Source organism: Pogona vitticeps, chromosome 2 (genome assembly GCF_051106095.1).
Source record: "Pogona vitticeps strain Pit_001003342236 chromosome 2, PviZW2.1, whole genome shotgun sequence".
Lineage (NCBI taxonomy): Eukaryota > Metazoa > Chordata > Lepidosauria > Squamata > Agamidae > Pogona > Pogona vitticeps.
In genome coordinates this window covers 240,567,043-240,590,621 of record NC_135784.1, presented here as the reverse complement: position 1 = coordinate 240,590,621, position 23,579 = coordinate 240,567,043, and the positions used below count along the sequence as shown (strand labels likewise).

At 38.3% G+C, this 23,579-nt stretch overlaps 1 protein-coding gene across 15 annotated transcripts in view; it reads right to left on the bottom strand.

Moving 5' to 3' along the window:
• The window catches only part of NTRK2 (neurotrophic receptor tyrosine kinase 2), a 214,899-nt gene that overhangs the window by 140,040 nt on the left and 51,280 nt on the right, over nt 1–23,579 (bottom strand). For 2 of the 15 annotated variants that reach the window (XM_078386149.1, XM_078386138.1), the window contains exons 6-11: nt 21,110–21,246; nt 18,368–18,500; nt 16,662–16,961; nt 9,914–9,964; nt 6,056–6,088; nt 148–251 (exon numbers count right to left, since the gene is read on the bottom strand). In XM_078386149.1, coding sequence (XP_078242275.1) covers nt 148–251; nt 6,056–6,088; nt 9,914–9,964; nt 16,662–16,961; nt 18,368–18,500; nt 21,110–21,246 — 758 coding nt within the window. The remainder of the gene's footprint in view (nt 1–147; nt 252–6,055; nt 6,089–9,913; nt 9,965–16,661; nt 16,962–18,367; nt 18,501–21,109; nt 21,247–23,579) is intronic. The other 13 variants (XM_078386136.1, XM_078386140.1, XM_078386135.1 and 10 more) reach the window with 7 other exon arrangements.

Below are 23,579 nucleotides of genomic sequence, written 5' to 3'. Positions count from 1 at the left end.
CCACATTATACAAATGCTGGCTAAAAGCTCCAAGGTATGGTCAAGGTGGTATCTTGTTACAAGCTAAAATACCACAAAATCATCAGATGCCTAGTCAGAAAGTCTGCTGAGATTATAAACCAGGAACTATGTATATACTGTACTTACAGTGATGCTATCTTCATTTTCTTTGTTAGAAACATCCGTAGAAGTAACTGGATTACTATTATTGGTGGTATCTTCAAAATCATTTGATGGTGTTCCATAATCTTCTAAGAAAAAGAATGCATTATTTATTTACTTCCCCCCTTTTTTGTGTCTCTATTAAATGCAATAAACAGAGGAAATGAACACTTGCAATAATTTTAGTCTACATTGTTCAGCTCTATCTCTATTCTGGTTTTCTGCTAGACATCAAGAAAGTCAAAACCTACGTGCCCCGACTCCTCAATGAACGCTTTGTGATTTGAAAAGTCAAATAATCTGTTCCTCAGTTCATTAAAAACTGAGAACATTAATACAGAATGTAAGGGTCAAAGGCATTTTAAAGAGACCCTTTTATTGCTATCAATATAGCATTATTAACATTTGTGAAATGTTGAGACCCATAGTCAGATATCTTGAGCTGGAATAAGCATAACTTTGGGTATAATATGACTACTATTATGGTTACAAAACCTTTTATTTATTAAGAAATAAAATATTCCCCACAGCCTCCACCTGGAAATAATGTGTGCAGGCAGGGCAAATACAGCCCAGTGAAATCATTGTCTAGCTTGTCCCTTTTCTTCTCTGGTGCTACTGGAACATTTACTTTAAAGATCCTCTAACAGAGTCTAATATTTCTTTATGCAAAAGGTGATTTTTGATTTGGAAGGCTCAACTTATCACTGCCTGGCCAATGGCTTAAAAAATACTGGGAACAGAAAAACAAGGCCTGCAGTAAGAGATACAGGACAGGAGAAATCAAGTTGTCACCTTGAAGACCTTATATGCAGATAAGGAGGACCTTTGGTGAAGAGAGCGACCTTGAAAAATAAGATTCACCTACCTCATAATGAGCAGAAAAGTACTGCTTCTAGAAGCAGAAATCCCTGTTCAACTGTTAAACCTGAATCCATATAGGGTTCAATGTGTAGTGGAGAGATGAAGATGCATGTAAGCTTTACCTACAATGTCTCCTCACTTGGGTGTCTTTCAAAGATCTTGCAATGCCCCTGGCAGAATTTTGGATCATGTGACATCTGTAAGCACAGTCAGCTGAAAGCACTTAACAGCTTCCACCGCAGATTTTGGCATTAAACATATTAAAGCTGGGGAGATTTCTGAATAAGGCAGGATCTACCCAGCTATGCTTACATACACAACCCCATCATTACTACCCACTGACCACCAAAAGAATTCAGGTTTAATGCTTGAGCACTCAAATCTGGTGCACAATGAGGTACAGCATAATAGCTGTCTGCACACAATAGATGTCTTGTGGACCATCCGCTGTTTCTCATCTAATGGATTTGTAAGAAATCAACACCAATTAACAAGCCAGCAGAGAATATTTCTTGTTATTTGCACATATAACTCTTAGCTAATTCTGATCTTTGTTTCGTGTTAAATTTCTTACAATTCCATGGGAAGAAATATTCATACAAAATGTAAATTAGTTATTCTACCTTACTTCATTCAGCACCAAACATTCACTTCTTTATTGATTTGGTGCTAATTCCACCCCTCGCCTCAGGTCACAAAAAAGACCTGAGCAGCAATCACTTCAGGACATCATCATGAATGGCATATGAAAGGATATACATAGAATGGCTGGACCCTAGCTCTTAACTTTGCTGATCATTCTTTTTTCAACTGAGCTCTTGAAAACCCTACTTTCTGTCACAGTTAAGTAGTAAGACTGGAGACTGGTGAAGAGTTCCTTTAGTGCAGGAAGATGCTTTTAGCCAGAATTTAACCATAGTGTTGAATATCAACATTTTTATGTTTTAAAATGCAAACACAAAATAACAGCTTATAGCTCTTTATAATTGCACACTATTAGACGCTCACTTGATTAGTAAGCCAATTTTCTTGAGCAATACTGTACAAGAAACAAGGTGCAACTAATGTTTCATGACACAGAGGTATTGGGTAAATAAATAGATGGAGCTGAGCTGGCTGCATAGTGGTTTAAGGATGTGGCTGTGGAGCCACAGTTTGCAAATATGATCCCCCTCCATGCCTCCTGCAAGTAAAGCTAGCCTGTGTGACTGTGGGAAAGTTGCACAGTCGCAGGGCGCCCCAGAAGAAGGGAATGGTATACCACTTCTGAGTATTCTCTACCTGGAAAACCCTGAAAAGTGTCACTATAAGTCAGAACTGACTTGACAGCACAGGATGATGATAATGATGATGATGATATTAATAGAGATATTGTCCCTTTCTTGCTTTTGGATTGTGTGGATTGTGTACAAGAACCACATGGTCCTTTTGATGACACAGCAATACTATTGTTACAAAATATTTATATTTGCGTATAATGCTAAGCTAGGATTTAGTGCTGTACGGATGAACCTATATAAAGTTCACAGATAAACTTCAGGCTTGCATTTTTCTCTTTTTCTCTCTCCTCCATCAATGTGGTTGGAGGGAAGACATGAATTCATTTACCAGTTCTACAATTCTTCATTCGTCTTTACGTATGAACTAGAGCTTGGAAAAACTATGTTTTCCATACCAGTCCTCCTATATTTCCATATGTTGGCTGCAGTATTCTAGGAGCTGTAGTGCAAAAAAGTAACTTTCCAAACTATGATTTAAAATATTTTTTAAAAAACCTCTGGGTTAAAAAACATATTTTGGTCTATTGCTAAATAAGCAAACTAGAAACCATGGATAATTTTAATACTATGTTTAGCTAACCATGGAGTAACTAACCATCTCTTAACCCAGTTAAGTATCTCTTAACCCAGATATTGTAGGAATAGGAACTGAGTCTTGATTAAGTGCTCCTCCCTGCAACATGGGAACAAGAAAGAGGAAGGCAACTTGGGCTCACAAGACTCATCCATATTAGAATAAAACAGTCCTATCTGTTGGGGTTCCAAGTTGGATGTTTTGCACTGCACAGCCCACATTATATCCAGTTAGTAGGACCGATGGCCATGTCAAAAGGGTTGACAGATGTTTTATTTTAACACATCTGGAGGGGCACCAGGTTCAATAATGTCAAATTTAATTAGTGGTTAGTGTTACATCCAGAATCAGCCTCTATTTTCACAATTCAGATTTCATGACCATTCAGTAATACAATGTTAAGCATCTGAAGTGTAAAACGATGGAACATGTTATTGTTAAAATGTACATAACTGTCACAGAAACATTGTTTAAGATGGACTTTTCAATCTTGTCATCTTATTTGTAGTTTTTGTTTTTAATCATTGATATTTTGGTGTAGTTACAACAGCATAATATCTTGCTGAAGAACATTTATTTATTATCAGCTCTGGCTACACACAAACTTAAAAATGTGGTTTAATAAGTTTATGTGTAGGACTGACATATTCAACAAATATCATTCAATTTAAGAACATTTCTCATTTTTATTATCAATTTTATATGTTCAACCTTTTTTAAAAAAATCTTGTTTTAAGTTTTATATGAAGATATAACAAAATAAAACAGTGCAACAGTGGGCAAAATCCTCTTCTGCAACAGTACATCACCCCACAATGAATATATTAAATTAATTGAAAGCCCATTATCCGCCTCCTTTCAGGTTCCAGGGCGCTCTGGGGCTCCCTTTTGCCCTGGGGAAGCCTTTGGGAGCTTTGGAATGGAGGTGTAACCTTTAATAGATTGATTTGCTGGCAGTCTTGAGGTATTATAGGCTGCCCCCTCCCATCCAAAGACCCCAAAAGCTTCCACACAGAAAAAAAGGAGCTGTAGAGAGCTTCAGAACCTGAAAGGGGGGGGATAGGAATTGTATTCGTGAAGGCTTTCACAGCCAGGATTTAATGGTTGTTGTGGGTTTTTCTGGCTCTTTGGCCGCGTTCTGAAGGTTGTTCTTCCTAACGTTTCACCAGTCTCTGTGGCCAGCATCTTCAGAGAACAGGCGTAGCAATTTAAATTAAATATTTCCATTGCAATTAATTTAAATAAAATATTTCCATTGCTGGATGATGATGTCGTCTCAGTTTTGTTGTTTGAGTTACACCAAGAGGATTATGGCCAATATTACCAAAATGATTATACTAACAAAACAGAAATAAAACTGTCAAAATCCTGCTGTATCTAAATGATAAATATTTCTTAAAAAACAGAAATAAAGGGAAGTAACTGATACATTTTTAAAAATTCTGAAACCTTGTTGGGCATAAGACAAATTCCAGTGTCAGTGGTGATACTTTTTATTATACCAGTTAAAAAAATACCATGAAAATTCCTGTGCAAATTTTGAATTTAAAACATCTTCCATCATTCATAAAATTATTACAAAAAGGGGCACGCGGGCTTGACATTAAAGCAGAATAGCTGGTTGTTTAAATATTTACAGGGCAGAAACTGCACACTGAAATTTCTGCTATCTGCTGCTTTTTCCACCTCATGCCTTATGTCTTTAGACCACATTAAAACTGTTTTAACACAGAGCCATAACTGTATCCTAGTGCTTAAATGGGGAACACAAGGGAACTGATTTAAGGATCACATTCGTTCCTGCAAGCTCTCCAGTATGTGTCCATTTATATTCTCACCACAAGATTGGTTGTGCAACTAACTAGTCATTTGATGGGAAGTCTGTGAGAGTGGTAAAGTGTTTACACAAGTTACCCCTCTACTCTATTTTTAAGCAATACGATCTTGACTGTTGGTTCTAATCGAGTTGAGCCTAATAATTGGATTTAGCTCCAAGATACAACTCTATTCATATCTACTGAAAAGTCTTATTGAACTGAACGGAACTCCCAGATAAGTGAGTGCATAATTTGCACCCTCATGACTAAACCCAACATACCACTGGGAGAACTTTGGGAACTTTCTGTTACTCTCCTTTCCTCCCTGCAGACCCGAAAGCCACAACTCTCCACTGCTGGTTGAAGTGCACACAGGACGGGGGTGGGGGTGGGGTGGGAATACCTGCTTCTAGTTCTGCTGGATTCCACTGCTCCTTAACTACAGGATGCTGCTTTTAACATTGTATACCCAAGTTTTGATTCCTAACCCAGGTGTTCTTGGGCTGCAGTTCCTAGAAACGTTCACCACCAACTGTGATGGACAGGAGTTTCTGGGAGTTTCAGTCAAAGAACACCTGAATTGCCCAAGGTTGAAAACCACTGCTATGTGGGAATAGAGGTAAAACTACCATATAAGATGGCAAAGAAAAGAAGTAAAGAGTATGAAGCACTCTGTAATTCAAAATGTACTATGAGTAACAGTATAATTCACAGTGACAAATGGTTCAATTGATAAAGCCTCTCAAATGTTTGTTGCCCCACTCCTCAGACGTGGGGTGGAGTAGAAAGATATCAACCTTTTTTAAAAAAGCAACACTTCATTTCTTTAATTGCCTAAGAAGGTGTTTCTTTTAAAATCATAAATAAGCAGGGAAACAATCCAATTGTATTCTTCAACCCCTATATGCAGGATAAGAATTTAATTCTAAAGAGAGGCTGAGTAGAGAGTGATAACCTTCCTTCATCTGCTATCACAGACATGATCAAGCTCCTACAAGCTAATTTATAAGCAAAAAATAAACCATTTTTCAGCCAGGTGGCACACATTTAGTATATCTTCTCGTTTAAGAGATGTAGAAAGTAATGTATTAGAAAAATAAGTGTATCAGTTCCATAAATTTCAATGGAAGAGCAAGCTATATGCTGAGGTTTCTCTCACTAACATAAATTATGTTTAAAATGCTTAACACTAGTCAGATCATGCCTATAATGAACAATTGTAAAGGTTGTAACATAGCATCCAAATTAAGCACTGCTAAGCATAAAAGTCCATCTTTCACTTGCTTCAGTTATTTTATCCATTAGACATTCTGCATGGTTACTGAAACATTTAGATATAAAAAGAAAAGAAAATATACCACTATAACCGGGATGATCATAGAATGGACTACCTAAACAACAAAAAGAGAAAAAGATATGGTTAAGTCACAAAATAGTAACTAGCCAATTAGCTTTTAAACCTGTCAGCTAATATGACATTAAATCCGCAAGCCTAAATTGTACAGACCAGTGGTTCTCACCTCTGTCTTTCCAGGTATTTCAGACTTCAGTTCCCAAAAACCTCCATCAGCATGCTGAATAATCAGGAAATCTGGGAGTGGAAGTCCAAAACGTCTGGTAGGTCAAAACTTAAGAACCACTAGTATAGGCTTCATAAGTAATAAATGCTTCCGGAGAAGCGCAAACAAGTATGTGCTTTATAATCTCCCCATCCCATCCTGCACAAGGACATTACACACAGATGAATTTATTTCTCTCATGTTATGTGTTGGAAATAACTATGATAGAATTTATGCTATACCCATGGGGCAATATTGGACTTGACACAAATGCGCTTCCAGCTCAATAAGACTTTCCTGTCTTCTCCTTTCTTCATCTCTGGGCAGTATCTCAGCCCTTTGGGGAAAATCTGGGGGCTGCAAGAGAGAACATCCGCTTTTCTGACAAATGCCATTAACAGGCACAAAAGAGATTTCTCCTAAATCTGAGACTGCACTTCTAGGAGTATTAGTCAATTCAGTAGTACTTCCTATTAATAATATTAGTTAATATTATTATTATTATTATTTATTTGATTTATATCCCGCCTATCTGGGTGACTAATTAGTTATTAGTTATTCATAAATAATCTGGAGACAGGGATAAGGTGTGAGATGGCCAAGTTTGCAGATGACATGAAGCTTTTCCAGGTGGTGAAGACCAGAAGGGATTGTGAAGAGCTCCAGGAGGATCTCTCCAAGCTGGGAAAATGGCAAATGTGTTTCAATATAAGAAAATGTAAAAAAAAAATGCACGTTGGGGCAAAAATTCAAACCTTTAGTTATCAGCTAATGGGTTCTGAGCTGTCCGTGATGGATCAGGAAAGAGATCTTGGTGTGCTGGTGGACAGCTCAATGAAAGTATCAACCCAGCGTGTGGTAGCAGTGAAGAAGGCCAATTCCATGTTAGGTACAATTAAAAAGGGGACTGAAAACAAAACAGCCAACATTATAATGCCATTGAACAAAATGCTGGTAAGGCTGCACCTGTAGTACTGCATACAGTTCTGATCCCCGCACCTCAAAAAAGACATAGTAGAACTGGAAAAGGTGCAGAAGAGAGCAACTAAAATGATGACCAGGCTAGGGCACCTCCCTTATGAGGAAACTCTACAGTGTTTGGGGCACTTTAGTCTAGAGAAAAGATGCCTGAGTGGGGGACATGACTTTGACATGTAAAATTATACCGGGAGTGGATAAAATGGATAGAGGGAAGTTCTGTTCCCTCTCATGCAATACCAGAACCAGAGGACATCCACTCAAATTGAGAGTTGGGAGAGTGAGAAAAGACAAAAGGTTTTTTACCCAGCAGGTTGTTAGTCTGTGGAACTCCTTGCCACAGGATGTGGTGATGGCATCTGGCCTAGATGCCTTTAAAAAGGGACTGGAGAGATTCCTGGAGGAAAAGTCCATTAAAGGTTACAAGCCATGATGGGAATGTATAATCTCCAGCCTTAAAAAGAAGGTGCCTCAAAATGCCAGATGCAGGGGAGGGGTACCAGGAGACAGGTATCTAGTGGTCTTGTGTGCTCCCAGAGGACTCTGGTGGGGCCACTGTGAGATACAGGAAGCTGGACTAGATGGGCCCTTGGCTGATCCAGCAGGGCTCTTCCTATGTTCTTATAAATATGTGTGTGTTAAATGTACCAATATAAAGTATTCTGTTTTTTTTACATTTCATATTTCCCTTGCAAAGTGTGATTTTTCTGCCACTAATTGACATCAGTGATACTCAGTATTTTCTTTTCTCTGTGTAAATAAGACTGAGTGAATCTGAAGTTTGACTTTTTCTCCTTCTTCCATTACAATGATAGAAAGAAATATTTCTTTAGCAGTACTTCAGGAAATCTGCCATTTGTGTGATAATTTGCTTCTTTATTGGCAATGAAAGAATGAATGTGAGGGGACTAAAGATTGCAAGGTTAGTATTAGTACAGTTTTGTAACTCAAATTCTTATCCCTACCACCCAGAAAATTGCCCTCTTACATGCTGTTCCAGCTCAGGTGGAATGTATTGTAATTCTGTTTGAATTATAATAAGTCATTTCTAATTTTGTTTCTATAGATGTGCTAAAAATTAGCATATGCTGTTTTTTTGTGTACCCTTTTAGATTGATGCTTAATGTGTAGATGGGCCAACTAGAGTGCAGAGGAGAGGAAAGAAAATGAAACTGGCTAGTTGGATTCCTCCAACCTTTTTTTCTTGACATCTGGGAGAGGTGGTGAAACCTCCCCCTCAACCTCTGCAATGGGAAATGTCTTGAAAATAACCATGGCGTTGAACAGTTTTGACTCCTGTCTCTGAGGGAACCTGGGCCGGTTTCCAATATGGAGCCAGCATGAGTTCTAAGAGAGGTGCTTCTTAAATTTGCTTTGTCTCCCACACACCCTGCCAAATGCTAGGCCTTGGTGCAAAAGCAATCATGTTACTACTGCTATAGAGTCAAGGCTTACATAAGGAAACAACCCAGTTTACCTCAGAGACTTCCAGCCTTCAGGAATGGAGTCAGATTTTACCAGACCTGACAGAAGCCCTTCCCATTTGTTCTTCAGGCTAAAAACAACAAGTAGGAAACCGACACTCGTGTATTTTATAAAGTATACTTTTCACTGTGCTCTTGCACAGTGGTATTATGCACTATTTGTGCATTCTAGATTTTGCAGTATCACTTATTACATGACATGCCACTCTCCATGGGTTCCAAAGAAAAGACAGACACCTGTGATGTCACTCAAAGCAATGTCCATGCTAACTGCTGCCGCCTTGGGAAGGGGGCATGGCCAAGTTGGAACTTCTACTCTTGATTGTAAGCTACAAATAAATAGATACCGGTTAACTATAATAGCCTGAGACAACTGTTTAAAATAGAAAAGAAAAAAAATCCCTTTTAAATCAGGTACATATTAATTCAGTTCTCAACATTCAAACAATCAGGTTTAGAATTTTGAATTTAGGTTTTAATCTGTAGAACATGTTTGGACCAGAGACCTGTTAATGTACAAACTTGCAAAAACCTATGGAACTACAATACTGAAGTACTGTATAACAGAACTCTACTCCACTCATAGCAAAATATGTACCTTCCAAATTTATTTGTTTTTCAAAACTGCTCTAGATGCTAAATATCCGAAGACCGCAGAAGATAATTTGGGTAATCAAAACTGTAGTCTACTATCCTCCCAGTGGCCCTCAACCTTGGGTAACCCAGGTATTCTTGGACAGCAACTCCCAGAAACCCTGGCCAGCACAGCTGGCAGTGAAGGCTTATAGGAACTGCAGTCCAAGAACACCTAGGTTACCCTAGGTTGGGAACCACTGTGTTACCTGTTAAGACTGCTGTAACATGAGAAGAGATTTGTTTCCATATATTTTCCTCAGGAAAAACAACCATGCAAATTCTATACAGACTTAGTTATACCCACAGACTTAATGAATTTGGCGGGACTAAAGCTGATTTCCATGACATGACTTGGCTTGAATACAGCATGTTGTGTTTGCATTCTTCTTGGCTGATATAAGCTGTACATACATTATGCTCCCTGTTTTAATAATCTATTTAGTATTTTACTAGAAAAAATGCCTATCAGTATGGGGTGGAGACAAAGCCATTGTATGTTTATGAGGTGCCTATGTGGAAATCTTCAATGAGCTTGCTTGGGAGACTCTGGGTTGCCTACCTGTGAGATCTGCCTCATCTGGGTTTGGGAACCAGCATTCCAGGTAGTGCTCTGTGGAGGAAGAGCTCTGTAAGCTTGCTTACAAGACACTGTTGTGCCTACCTTGTATGACTTGTACCACCTAGTCTTAAGAAGGGATGTGGCCCTGCAAGTTTTTTCAGAAATCAGCAGCCCAAGAGCCACTTTATGCCTGCAAGGATAACATTTGCAAGACTGCCTGTAATGCCTGTTTGCACAGTATCTTACCCTGCATGAGAAGCAATATGGATGTGCAAGTTTTTTTTAAGCTGACAGGGCATTGCCTGCCTGGTGCCAGTGAATCCACTGGGGCCAACTATAAAGCATATAATTGTAGGCCCACTTGTCTTAAAGAGGCATTCCTCTAATACTTTTGCACATACATCAATTATTGGCATATCTCCATGAACTTGGAGTATCCATCTGGTCCTTGTTTTCCTCTATTGACCTGAACATCCTCCTCTTTGACTCACTACATATTATGGCCAAAGATCCATAATATGAGACATTTCAGCCTGCAGTATTTAGACCAACTTGACCTTTACTTTTTTGCTTTTTACTCATTATGGATTAAAAAAACAACCTCAAACCACACCCAGAAGTGCAAAATAAAGTATGGCTGATGAACTGCCCGAAGGCTGGGATGAGGAATTATGATGCTGGACAGGAAAGTGAAGCCAGTTGATGTGCCTCTCCTACTTCTGTAGAGATGGTCCACCTTCTTTTGCTAATATTTTCTAGTTAGTCCCCAAACTGTTTCAATTTTTGAAATAAAATAAACAATCCATGTCTTTAGAGTTTTGAACCTATTGTTCCAAGAAAATAAGATCTAAGCATTTTCTGTTTCAGCCCCAGACAGAAACTCCACAAAAGGCAACACTGGGGACCGCATCAAGCTCTATTCTTCTTTTAATGGTTCATTGCTTTTCAACATTTTTATTTCATTTATTTAAAAAATAGTTTTTAAAAATTTGTTTTTATTATTATTTTTTTTTAAAAAAATATTTTTTTGTATCCAAAAGCCCTGGTGAAATAATTAGAAATAGCATCTCTTTCAGAATTCAACTTGCTGGATTTTTCCCATTGCTTCCAGAACTCAACTAGCTTCTGTGACATAGGATGTGACTTGGTTTCCTGATCATCAATTGTTTTTTCAAGAATTTTGAAATTAAGTGTGGGCCATTGTGACAAAAACTCTGCTGTAAATCCCAAGTAAGTAATGAAAGGAAACTATTATGCCCAGAGAGAAGATCCCTCTTTATATCTGAGGGCATACATACTTTCTGCTAACTTTATGTGATTGATAATCTTGTCTGTGAAATTTTAAAAAAAGACACAGTAATTATTAACAAAAATCACCTTCTTTCATAACTATGTATGCATGTATTTTCATTCCCTATTTCTATCAAATCTGGTACTCTGTGTCAACAATGCAACAAACAGTTGCACACCCTCCCAAGAAGACATGCAAGATTCTTCTGTATATTAAGAAAGTTCTCCGCTCATTTAGAAAAAAAATATTACCTTGTTTTTTAAAAAAATTAAAAAGCAAAAGGAAAATTTTTTAAAAAGTTTCCTTAATGTCTATGTATAGTATACACTAGAAATGGTTAAAAGCTCTGGCACTGACATTAAGAAGGGGAGGCACTTGGCTCCACAGAGTCTAATTTCCTTCCTTTAGCAGAGAAATAAAAGGAACTTCACTAGACAGTGTAGGAAGATGGGATAATGTTCCAATTTCATCTATACTCCTCTGGTCAGGCACTGCTTGCATAGCTCACTCTACATCTGGCTCTTCCAACAAGATCGCTGAGGGCATCTTTTTTACTTTGTCCTATAACCAATACCATACTTAGGATATATGCTCATAACTACCTTTCTAAAACATTGCTAGTACCTGTCTTTACGAATGCTAGTTGTCTAGGGCAGCCACTCTCAACCTTATTTTGGCCACAATATGAAAGAAATATAAGCTGAATCAGGACTATGTAAGTCACATAATGAACCTTTCAAGGCAGTGTGTGAAGAATTGTTTCCAGTCTGTGCCCCCCTTAAAAAGTCCCAGGGTCCCCCACGGGGCTATATGGCTCCTGTTTGAGAATGGCTGGGCATATTATTACTCTTAATTGTTCACAAAAAAATGGCCACAAATGGAGCCTCGTGGCGCAGTGGTTAAATCGCTGTACTGCAGCTAAAACTGTGCTCATGACCTGGGGTTCAAATCCCAGTTAGCCGGCTCAAGGTTGACTCAGTCTTCTATCCTTCCGAGGTCGGTAAAATGAGTACCCAGCTCGCTGGGGGGGCAATGTGTAGCCTGCATAATTAAATTGTAAACCGCCCAGAGAGTGCTTGAAGCGCTATGGGGCGGTATATAAGCACCACGCTTTGCTTTTTGCTTTGCTTTTTAAAATTCTCCACCCAGGTTATCTATAGACAAAGGGGCAGTGGTATTCTTTTCATCAAATATCTCCACAGGAAGGGGAATTTCAGCCATTTCTGTTAGGTGGTGCTATGGGAGGTATGAGGGAAGGCATATCTCAAAGAAAAGGCTGAAGCCACATCTGCATCTCAATTTCTCCTCAAATTTATCAAATTAATTTCCTACAAAAGGATTTTTCTTTTTCATTCTCAGGACACATTAAAAGTTATTTTCATAACATTTTTGAAGCTACTATAAAATTTCATGGTGGCTGAGGACACTGGGTTTGTTTTTCCTTTCTTTCTACTGTTCAGCATACTGCAACTGCAAGAGCATACTCTTTTGGCTGCCCACATTTGCTAATCTGAAAAACCCTTGTGGGAAGAGTTACCTTATCTTCTCCAGGGTTTTAATTTAACAGTGTAAAGCTGAGAAGGCTCCTAGCTATCTCAGAGATTACTATACAATGAAAGAGAGAACGTCCATCTGCCCTCCTACCTCATGACTAAATTAAGCCGGACAATCCTGAACCTCACTCATGAGAAATTCTCCAAATTTTCTCCTCATTTGAAATTCTTTTCAAACAGAATTTCTTGCCTATTAAACTGAATGAAAGTGATTGAAGTTAGTGTGCATTACAATCTTTAAGAGAAACACTTGTATCACTGATCTTCAAGGGTTCATATAATGATGAAGACTCCTTACTGTATTTTACCATAGTGAAGGGCTGGTGTTAACTGCTGGACCGAATCCTTCTTACCAGAGGTGGCATGAAGGAGATTCTGAAAAGTTCCGAATGCAATTATCTGTATTTTGTTGCTTCTAAATCTGTTTTGTAGTTTACTTTTTGTTTGTTTAATTTTTATACCACCAATCTAGCAAATTGCTACTCTGGGTGGTGTACAGAAAGTAAAGCATAAATAAATAAATAAATAAATAAATAAATAAATAAATAAATAAATAAATAAATAAATAAATAAATAAATAAATAAATAAATAAATAAATAAGTTAAGAAAGTAAGTAAGTAAGTAAGTACACTAGTTTGTTACACAGCCTTTTTGGCTGCAATCCCGTATACATTTACATGTGAGTAAGAAACACTGAATTCAGTGAGGCTGATTTCTGACTACATATTTATATATAAAATGGGATTTTACTAATATCCATCTTTGGCTGAAACCCTGTTGTTTAGCATAGTAACTTGCAAGTAAAGTAGGTCTGTTTGAATCAATGGAGGAGCTGATTGACTTTTTCTAGTGCAATTTACTATGATAAGCAGCAGAATTTCAGCCACTCTGTATCTAACACTGATCCAATGAGACTACACTAGTACAACTTACTATGCTATACAACTGGATTTCAGCCTTTGTTTCTGCCTTCAAGGTATCTGCCAGTAAACCATATAGCACCATAAAGTCAATTCTGATCTCAAGAAGGATATCTTTTCCTTAAACTTCCACTGTGACCATTTATGCTCACACACAGGCATGAAAATAAATATAATACCAGGATGTGGGTCTAATCCTTATGCTTCATTGTACATACAATTTACAATCACAATTCAGAGTAACAATAACCATCAAAGTCATGTTAAGGCTCCAAGAGACATCTGTATTTATCTTACATAATAATGTAAGCCATGAATATAGTCACAGCAGATTTTTTCTTTTTGTGTGTGTCTTTCTATGTGTGATGAAGGGAAATGAATAGAAAGTGAAAAATCTATATTACACATTCAACAATATTCTAAGACAGAAACTATTTTGGAGTTGTTTTGACAGTAAATAAACTTTAATCCTAATACTTGTTAAAAAAATAATTGTTCACTTAGAGAGTGAAGCAAGCTTCTATGGTTTCACATATTTGATTCTGGCTGTTCTAACATGCCAGTAGTCTCTTGGGGTTTGAAAGCTCAGCCTTCGTTCAGCCGGAAATGTCAACTAAGCAAGCCTCAAACCCAGAACCTTTCTAAGGTACTTGAAAAGAACAAGAAAAGAAACAGAAAACAGTCCCTTATGAAATTTAATTAGCCTACTGTAGTTTCTTAGCCAGCAATACTTTAAATACGCCCACTTATACTCAAGTAAAGAAGATTTAATTGGTCTTAGTAGCACTTTCCTAGCACTAGGCTCCAGACCAAGGGTTTTGTATTGTTTGTTACACAAGGTCACTTTGCATTTCCTGGGAAATCTCCAATTAATTTGTTTGCAAAGTTTCTACTACTGACAGAGTAACTGGCAATCTGGGTCCATTTAGAAAACATAGGAAGGTTTTAATTTTTTCACTGCACCATTGGGAAGGTATGAAATACTGTATGAAGTGCAATTTTCTACCATGGGGTGATGGGAGATAGTTATTGCCATATTGAGGTATTTCAGTGTGCTGCCTATGGGCATCACAAATATATTGTGCCATTTCATTTCTCCATTTCTATATTTATACTGGCTATTAGCTATACAAACAGAAGCATTTTCCTACAGTTTACAATTTTGTTATGACTTTCAATGAACAAAATGATAAAAGCAGAGATGATGAAATTAGCATCACAGAATAAAATGGCTTGCTTTAATTAAGATCACAAATAGTTGTAATAAATGATTTAAGCTAAAATTGTGAAATCTAATCACTTCAAATCTATGGCATTACAGTGGAACCTCTACTTACGAATGTCCCTAGGTACGAACATTTCAAGATGCGAACAGCTCCGGCCACAAAATTTTGCCTCTACTTGCGGCCAGAGCTTCAAGGTATGAACGAGAAAAGGCAGGGGAAAAGGGCAAGAAATTTAAATTTCCTAACCATTGGTGGCGAAGAGGCTGATTCTTTCTAGCTCTTTCACCCCAACGGTTAGGAAAAGGGAGGCTCAGCCTCTTGGGCTTCCAGCACCACCGCACTCAGCAGGTCTACTCATGAGTAAGCACCACCAAATTGCAGGTCTACTTGCAAGTAAGCATTGACGAAGGCCCTGGGCAGGGCTCGTGGACAGGGCACACAGCAATGGCACAGGAGGAGGAAGGAGAAGCGACTGGGTGCAGGTGCTTTGGAAGCCCTGGAAGCTGGCACCCTGTGCAGCGGTTGGGGCAGCTTTGGAAGCCCGGAAAGCCTCCGCAGAGTCCTTGGACTGGTAAGGTGCTGCTTTTTCCTTTTAAAAAAGTTCTTCTGGGAGGGTTTTAGAGGGTAGGTTTGGGCTGGGGGGTATGTTTCTGTGTTGTTTTGGTTTTTGGTGATTATTTTTGCAGTTCCAGCGTGGGACTTGCTCCAATGTTTATTTTTGGATTTGTTTTGTTGTTGTTTTTGTTTTTTTTGTTTGTTTGTTTTGCAGTCCCAGCATGGGACTTGCTGTGTTTATTTTCATTTTTTTTCGGTGATTTTTTTCCTTTGGCTGGAACGGATTAATCAGTTATCAATGCATTCATATGGGAAATGGTGCTTCTACTAACAAACATTTCTACACCATTCCAAAATGGATTAAGTTCGTAAGTAGAGATTCCACTGTATATATTCTCCTGCTACATGGCTCTGTGCCTACATAGGGGAAATGTATCTCTTCAGTTGTGGATAATGATGTAGGCAGGAGAAGGATGAAGGAGAATGCACCCACCCACACCTTTGAAAGGATCCTCTGCCTCTGAGAGTCCTGGTTTAGGGGGCAAAAGTCTGAGATAACAAAGATACTTCACTACACAACAAAACTTCTTCAGTGGCATCGATGGTCAACATAACCTCACTGTAATTTACATCTCTGTAATTAATATTTAGTACTTCTGACTATTCAGCTATAATTCTTAAAACATAGATATTTATGAGAGACAAGCAGATTTGAAATAAAAGTTAAACACGCAAACAGCTGAAACTTTCATTGGCCTCAGCAGGTAGTACTGTATAATTACAATCATTATACTTTGCACTATAACGTGAAGAAAGATATGATTCAGAATAAATATATGATTATATAATTGTATACAAATACAATAAATATCAATCAGTCTTTTTATATTCTCAAAATAGTATGATATCAAAATAGTATGATTTGAGAATACAGAACGACTGATACAATAGATCATATTATTATTCAAAATTAAGGCTAGCATTTCCCCCTCAGATTAAGCATAGTACAATCTATGTTTTAATAAGGGATGGATGGGTGGATGGATGGATTTCCCTCACCAAATGGTTGAATACAGAAAAGAAGAGAAAAAAGAAAATGATTTGTTTATCTTAACATTTAGTAACATCATTAAATAAACTGATGAGAAAAAATGGTCTACATAAACAATGCTTGAATGTATTAGTGTCATATTATTACTCACTACCTCCAGGATCATCCATGAAATAAGCAGAAACATTGGCTTCATCTCTTCCATATGGATTCTCTGCTACCAACGTATAATTTCCATTGTTCACATGGGTGGGGTTGTCCAGCTGAAGGCAGCCATGGTGTTCAGTCTGATTGCTAACATGGATTCTAGTGAAGATAAAAGCTGATTCGTTCAACTTAACCCCGTCATGCAGCCATGTCAGGGTAGGTTGTGGATTTCCTCTCACACTGAACGGGATGCACCAGTGATGGTCCGAATATGGATTTTCAAGAAATGTGATAGTTGGTGGAACTAAATTAAGAACAATAAGAATATCATCAGTATCCCCTGAATTTACCTACTCATAAATTAATCAGTTTATCTTAAATAAGTAAAGCTAACTGGCAGAAAGACAGAATATAAGGATGCAATTAATGAATGAGCTTGGAAAATAAACTTATTTACAAATGTCTGTTAATAAACAAATTCTTTAGAGCAGAGTAGGGAAACCTTTAACCTTCCAGATGTTGGTAGCCTATAAAGCAGGTTATCCATGATGAATGGTCATGTTAGCTGATAGGAGTTGGTCCAAGGCTACCCATCCCTTCTCTAGAGGAAGTTATAACTAAGGTTTATTTATCATATTTTATGATTTCTTTCTTATTTTTTTTTTACATTGTCTGTTCATACCCTTTGATCACCCCATGTTCCTACGCTATTCATCACTCTGTTTGCTAGACAGAAGCCAGTACTAAATGAGCAGGAATCTACTCCTGTAACGTGACTTGCTTCTTCCCTCCTTCCCAAAGAAGTCTCCTTCCTGATGCCTACCAAAAATCTGCTTTGGTGGCTCCTACAACTCTCTAGAAAACATTTTAAAAGTGTGCACATGGCCAGAGGGGCAGACAGAACCAACCTTTCCCCAGTTCAACTGACCAAAATATTTTCATCACCAATCAAAAATATCATTAGATTTCATTCATTCTGCCTAAACTGTCAATTTATCTTTTATTTGCCAAAAACTGATTTTAAATCTATTTTCTAATGAATAGAGTAAATTTTCCATGTAGAAACTACTTAGAAAAGATTCTGACAAAACTAGGTAGTTACATTTTTACAGTAAATACAACTTAGGTCTCTTAAAATTTATTTATTTATTTATTCATTTGATTTATATTCCACCCCATCAGTCCATATGCACTATTTTGGACAGTTCACAATAAGGAAAAGAACAGACATATAACAACAAATGTATAAGTAAACAATAGAAGGAATAAAAAAAATCAAAAATGAAACCAATGGTACGAAAGCACCTTATCCTCTGTGAAAGTCAAGGCAACAGGCATGATATCAAGTAGAGTCATTGTGGAAAATCTTGATTTATGCATGGATTTAGAAACATAAGGGAGGGAAAGGTGCATGATTTAAAATTTTCTGTGATCATGTTGTAACCATGACTTATGACCAAGAGAAGATGAATTAATTCTCTGCCATAAGCTACAGCAGCTCACATACACAATAAACACATGGAACAATGGAACAATCTCACAGAAATTTTGTTGCCATGTTCGTATGATAATTACGACAAATATGCATTTTACAATTCTGTATCTTCTGGAAGAAAGCTCAATGAAAAGTTATAAAATTATAGAGTTCATTTTTGCCATTCAGTCGAGACTGTCTGCAAATAAAGTTTTTACATAAAGTTATTTACATACAGAACACCGAAAGATCAACAGAATCTTGGTCTTCGCCCACAGTATTTTCTGCTATACAAGAAATCTGTAGACCACTGTCATTTGATGAGACATTCTTTATAGTTAAAGAAGCAGTGTTCTTATTTGTATGATTCTAGAAGAAAAATAAAGAAATAAATGAATTAGGAGTGCAACTGCTGAGTCCCCTAGCATTTTTGACTATATATTGCCAATGTTGATAATTATCTATATTTAAACACATTATAGAGTATTTTATTCAGTATTAATAAAATAGGTGGCTAAATACAGTTTCTTACCTCAGTTAGAGCTGACTAATTGAACATACAGTAAATAAATTTTGATTTAACAAGTTCCATTAATTGAATGGGGTATTCTAGCTAACATAACAATTGGATTTGGTCCAAAGTGCCTGCTAGTTTGAAAACTATATTTTTATTTCTGTTCCAGCTAGGTCTTTCATTCTTCATGAGTGAACTGGCCACCTAGAAAGAACAGGAAGAAACAGATTTGGGAGTCCTAGCAGCAGACCAGCCATAGCTCTTACTCTACTGGGTCCCATTAGGATAGACCACTCCAGAAGCCTGGTGGATCCAAATGATTTCTTGGGGAAATTCCTGTCACCTCTACAGGTGATCCTGTTGAAGTGTTAGTTGACCTCTGGAATGGGAGAAGGGCTAAGGATGAGATATGAAGCAAGACCTGGTTTAAGGACCCTCAGGTCACAGTGGTTAAACTGCAGCACTGCAGTGAAGACTCTGTTCATCATTTGAGTTCAATCCTTGGCTCAGGTAGCTGGCTCAAGGTTGACTCAACCTTCCATCCTTCTGAAGCCAGTAAATTGAGTACCAAGCTCAGTGGGGGAGGGAGCAATGTGTAGCCTGCATTATTAAATTGTAAATTGCCCAGAGAGAGCTTTAAGTACTATAGGGTGGCATATAAGCAGCAAATTGTGCTTTGCTTTTGGTTTGCACAAGCAGATTGAATAGGAGGGTGCACCCCACTATGGTTACAACTTGTCTCTGCTGATTTTTTTGTCATTTTAAAAAAACAGCAATGTATCTCTCACTTAAAGAACCATAGCAGCAATGTCCCGTCTAAGCTCCGCGTGCATGCATGCTTGCCCAGAGTCTGTAAGAGTTGCAGACGGCCAACTGGCAGCCAGTTTGTTTCCTTCCCCTTTTGAATGAAGCCCCGCCAACCTCCGTGCACATGGAGCAAGGCTCACATGCAGTGGGACAGAAACTCAGAAGGAACATTGCATAGCAGTGTTTCATATGATCTTATACTCCCATTTGCCATTGTTCAGAGGCAGGTGGACACCTGTCGCAATAATTATGCTGTAAGCATGCAAAAGTGAAGCTGGAGATTTGATATTTAGCTGATCTACTATATTGCGCTTCTGCAACATCCAGGGAATAATTAGACAATATTTGAAGATGAGGATGACAAACACACTAATAAAGCAAAAGTCCATTCCATGTTCACTCACAAGCTCTAATTAAATGGCAAGCATCAGGTTTGCTAACATCTTTAAAAATGTATTTTTCATCAAGGAATTTCTACCCAAATTACGAAGAGGATGGGATCATGAAGAAAAGCACCAATTGTCTGAACAGCTGCAACTTCTGTCAGTAGATAGATGGAAGCTGAGTCATGGCAACTGGACTTCTTTCTTGTTAGGTTGAAATGTTTGACTAATCCAAGTAGCTTCTTCAGTCTGAGGAGGGTTGGTAGGAGGTCCCTGATATATCCTCCACATTGGTTTCACTTCCCCCTAATCTAAAAAGGCTCGTTAGAAGAAGAAAGGACTGGGGGGTGAGCAATAATCCCACTTCTGCAGTCCTTCTCTACCCATTGCCTGGGTGGAAACCTCAGAACTGCAGAAGTGGGATTATGTCCTTTGTCCTTTTGATGAGCCTATTCAGACCAGGGGGAAGTGAAACCAATGTGGAGGGTATATCGGGGTCTTCTACCAGCTCTCCTCAGACAGAAGAATCTACTTGGATTAGTAGTGAAATATTTCAACCTAACAAGAAAGAAGTCCAGTTGCCATGACTCAGCTTCCAGATAACCACACCTGGATGACTGACAATTTTCACAGACAGAGCCATGTTTGTGCCAGACATTAAAAGACCATCTGCTTTTACTGAACACCAGTACAAAAGGGACTGAGCACCTACATTTGCCCTGGCTAGCATCAATTGATCACATTAGCCTGGAGAAAGCACATAAGAGAAATACCAAAGGGTGAAGGAAACCAATTCTTCAATCCTTAACTGAGGCTGCAAATTGTAAACATACTATTACAGATGCTAGCCAATCAGCAGATGACAGGACTGGATATGAATGTTTGCTGTGACACCTACATGGACTTTAGAGCATCAGATAGTCTTGCAGGAAGCAGACTCATTCTTGAGAAAAGCAGATGCAATCACTGCAGTCAGCACTTTGACATCAGGTTAAATGAGGGACATGGAGTTAGTAAGCAGCACCTCATCATGTGACTTTTAAGAATTTATACAGCTGGACTGGCCCTCAGCCTCACTGGTCTGTGTGCTCTTGAGAAAATGTACACTCCCTCACCAGTTCACAATTAATAATGTCCAGGTTATATTTAACATTATCCTATGCATGAATGTTAGCAGAAATACTGGCAATCAAGAAATTAATTATAGTATAGTGTTCCTCAAAAAAACAGAGAAAGGCCTTGACATATCAACATATTTTGATATATATTCTTACCTCATATTTTGAAACAATATTACGGAAAACCCAAGCTATACTTGGTGTTGGACTTCCAGTAACATCACAGTATAATGTGATATTCCTTCCTTCAAAAACAGTGAGATTATGTGTGCTAAGTTTAACGGAAGGCAAGCCTGTTAGACAAGGAAAAGATAAATCTCCATGAGGTGATTGTAACAGACATAAGAGATACACTACAGGGATCACAATTATAATAAATTATCAAATTCAGACATATTTTGGCATATAATTGCTTTACAATAAACTGGACATCAATTTGTTTCTTAAAGTAATCTTATAATAGCAGAGAAAACACATCAGCATCACAGAAGCTTGAAATAGCAACTACAATATGTAACTTGTTTTCATTGGCTTAAAACAAGAGTTACCTAGAGCAGTGGTCCCCAACCATTTCTGAACCATGGGCAGGTTGGGTTGGGGATGCGGGGCACCCCCTGTGCTCGCGGGTAGGTGGGGTGTGTGCGCAGATGGGTGGGGTGTGTTCGCATGCATGCATGGATGGGCGGAGCACACTTGCAGATGGGCAGGATGTGCTCACTTGCATGCACAGGTGGGGCATGCTCGTGCAAATGTGTGGTTGGGCGGGGGGCACTTGCACACATTCGTGAGTTGGCGGGGCATGCTTGCGGATGGATGGGGCGTGCTCACACATGCTCAGATGGGTGCGGTGCATTTGCAGGTTGGCAGGGCACCTGTGCGGCGTGAGGGTGGGTGGGGTGCGTGCGGGGAGCATGAGATCTGTTTCCATGGCCCGGTCCTGTCATGACCACAGACGGGCACCAGGCCGTGGTTGGGGACCCCTGGCCTAGAGCATGATCCAATACGTATTCACGATTTCCTATAGTGGGTACAAAAACTCACTGCACATCACTCCAACAACCTCCTATACTCCTGAAAAATCTGCTTCTGGAGGGATAGAAGATCTTTTTATAACAGTATGTTTTTATTACCCTTTTAAGCTATTATTTTAAATTCTGATGTTATCTCAAGTGATTCAAATTTTGGGCTGGTATGTAAGTAGTCCTAATCTTCTGGATGTGTATGTGTTCATAAAATTCAATTTTGCACACATGCAAAAAATCCTCAAAACTCTTGCAATTTGATCCAACAGAGTGAAAACCTCTGAATTTTTTCATTTGGAACTGGAGGAACAAAGTAAAAATTCACATAACTATGATAAAATTGTCACCTATTTATCTAGGTACAACCCCTAATCGGGAGCTTCCTCTATTATACTGCCATCATTTTAACAGCCTCAGAGGCTGACATAATGACAAGGGGGGGGGGATTTGGTGGTAATACTGTAGCTGTTGAACATGTCACAGAAACAGACAACACAAGGATTGCTGCAATGTAAACAACAGTATCTGTGATGTAAAGGCACAAAGATGGTTGAGGCAAGGCTACTGTTTAGCACATTTGTTCTCAAACTGGGGTCTCCAGATGTTCTTGGACCACAATTTCCAGAAACCTTCACCACTTGTTGCTGGCAAGGATTTCTGGGAGTTGTAGTCCAAGAACACCTGGACCCAAATTTGAGAATCACTGCTTTAGAATACTAACTTTGTTCCACAGACTATGGGATCCTTTTGGTACAGCTGAAAGCCAATAAGAAAGGCCTTGAAAGAAAAAAGTTCTGAATCTACATGTTTTGTAATTTTGTTTTGAAGAGCTTCTTTCTTTAATCGTATCAGAGGGTTGCACAATTTAAAATTATGGATGTATATAGAAGATAGATACAATTTAAAAAATTAAAATGTTAACATAATTAGACTATTTTTTTTTACCAAATGTGGGGTACTTCAGTAATGTTCTCTTGGCCATTTGCTGTAGAACCATAGAATCATGAAGTTGGAAAGGGCCTATAAGGCCATCGAGTCCAATCCCCTGCTCAATACAGGAATCCAAATCAAAGTAGATCTGACAGATCTACTGTCAATTTTCTCATGAATGCCTTCAGTGTTGGACCGCTCCCCACCTCCCAAGGTAATTGGTTCCATTGCTATACTGCTATAACAGTTAGAAAGTTTTTCTTGATAGTCAAAATTTTGCTTCCTGTAGTTTGAGCCCATTCTTACATGTCCTGCACTCTGAGATGGTTGAGAACATGGGCACTAGCAACTTCTTAAAACACAATTAAAGATCAAATTCTGAATTAAATCACATATCTGGCAACTCAGCACCAATGTAGCCCTGTTTCTAAAATAACCAGGTAAGCCAAACTAGAGTCTTCAAACTTTGAAAAACATTCCATATTCAGGTGCAAACTAAACTGTGATTTAAACAGGTATTTTCTTGTGTGGATAAAAGATGAAAGCAGAGATTTAACTTTTCATACAAAACGGAGAAGAAGCAAAATCTACCCCTCTCTTACACAACACTTTGCTGCTTTAAACCATCTTGCCTAATGTGAGCTCCACATTTGCCACAGAGTGCAATGAAGTAA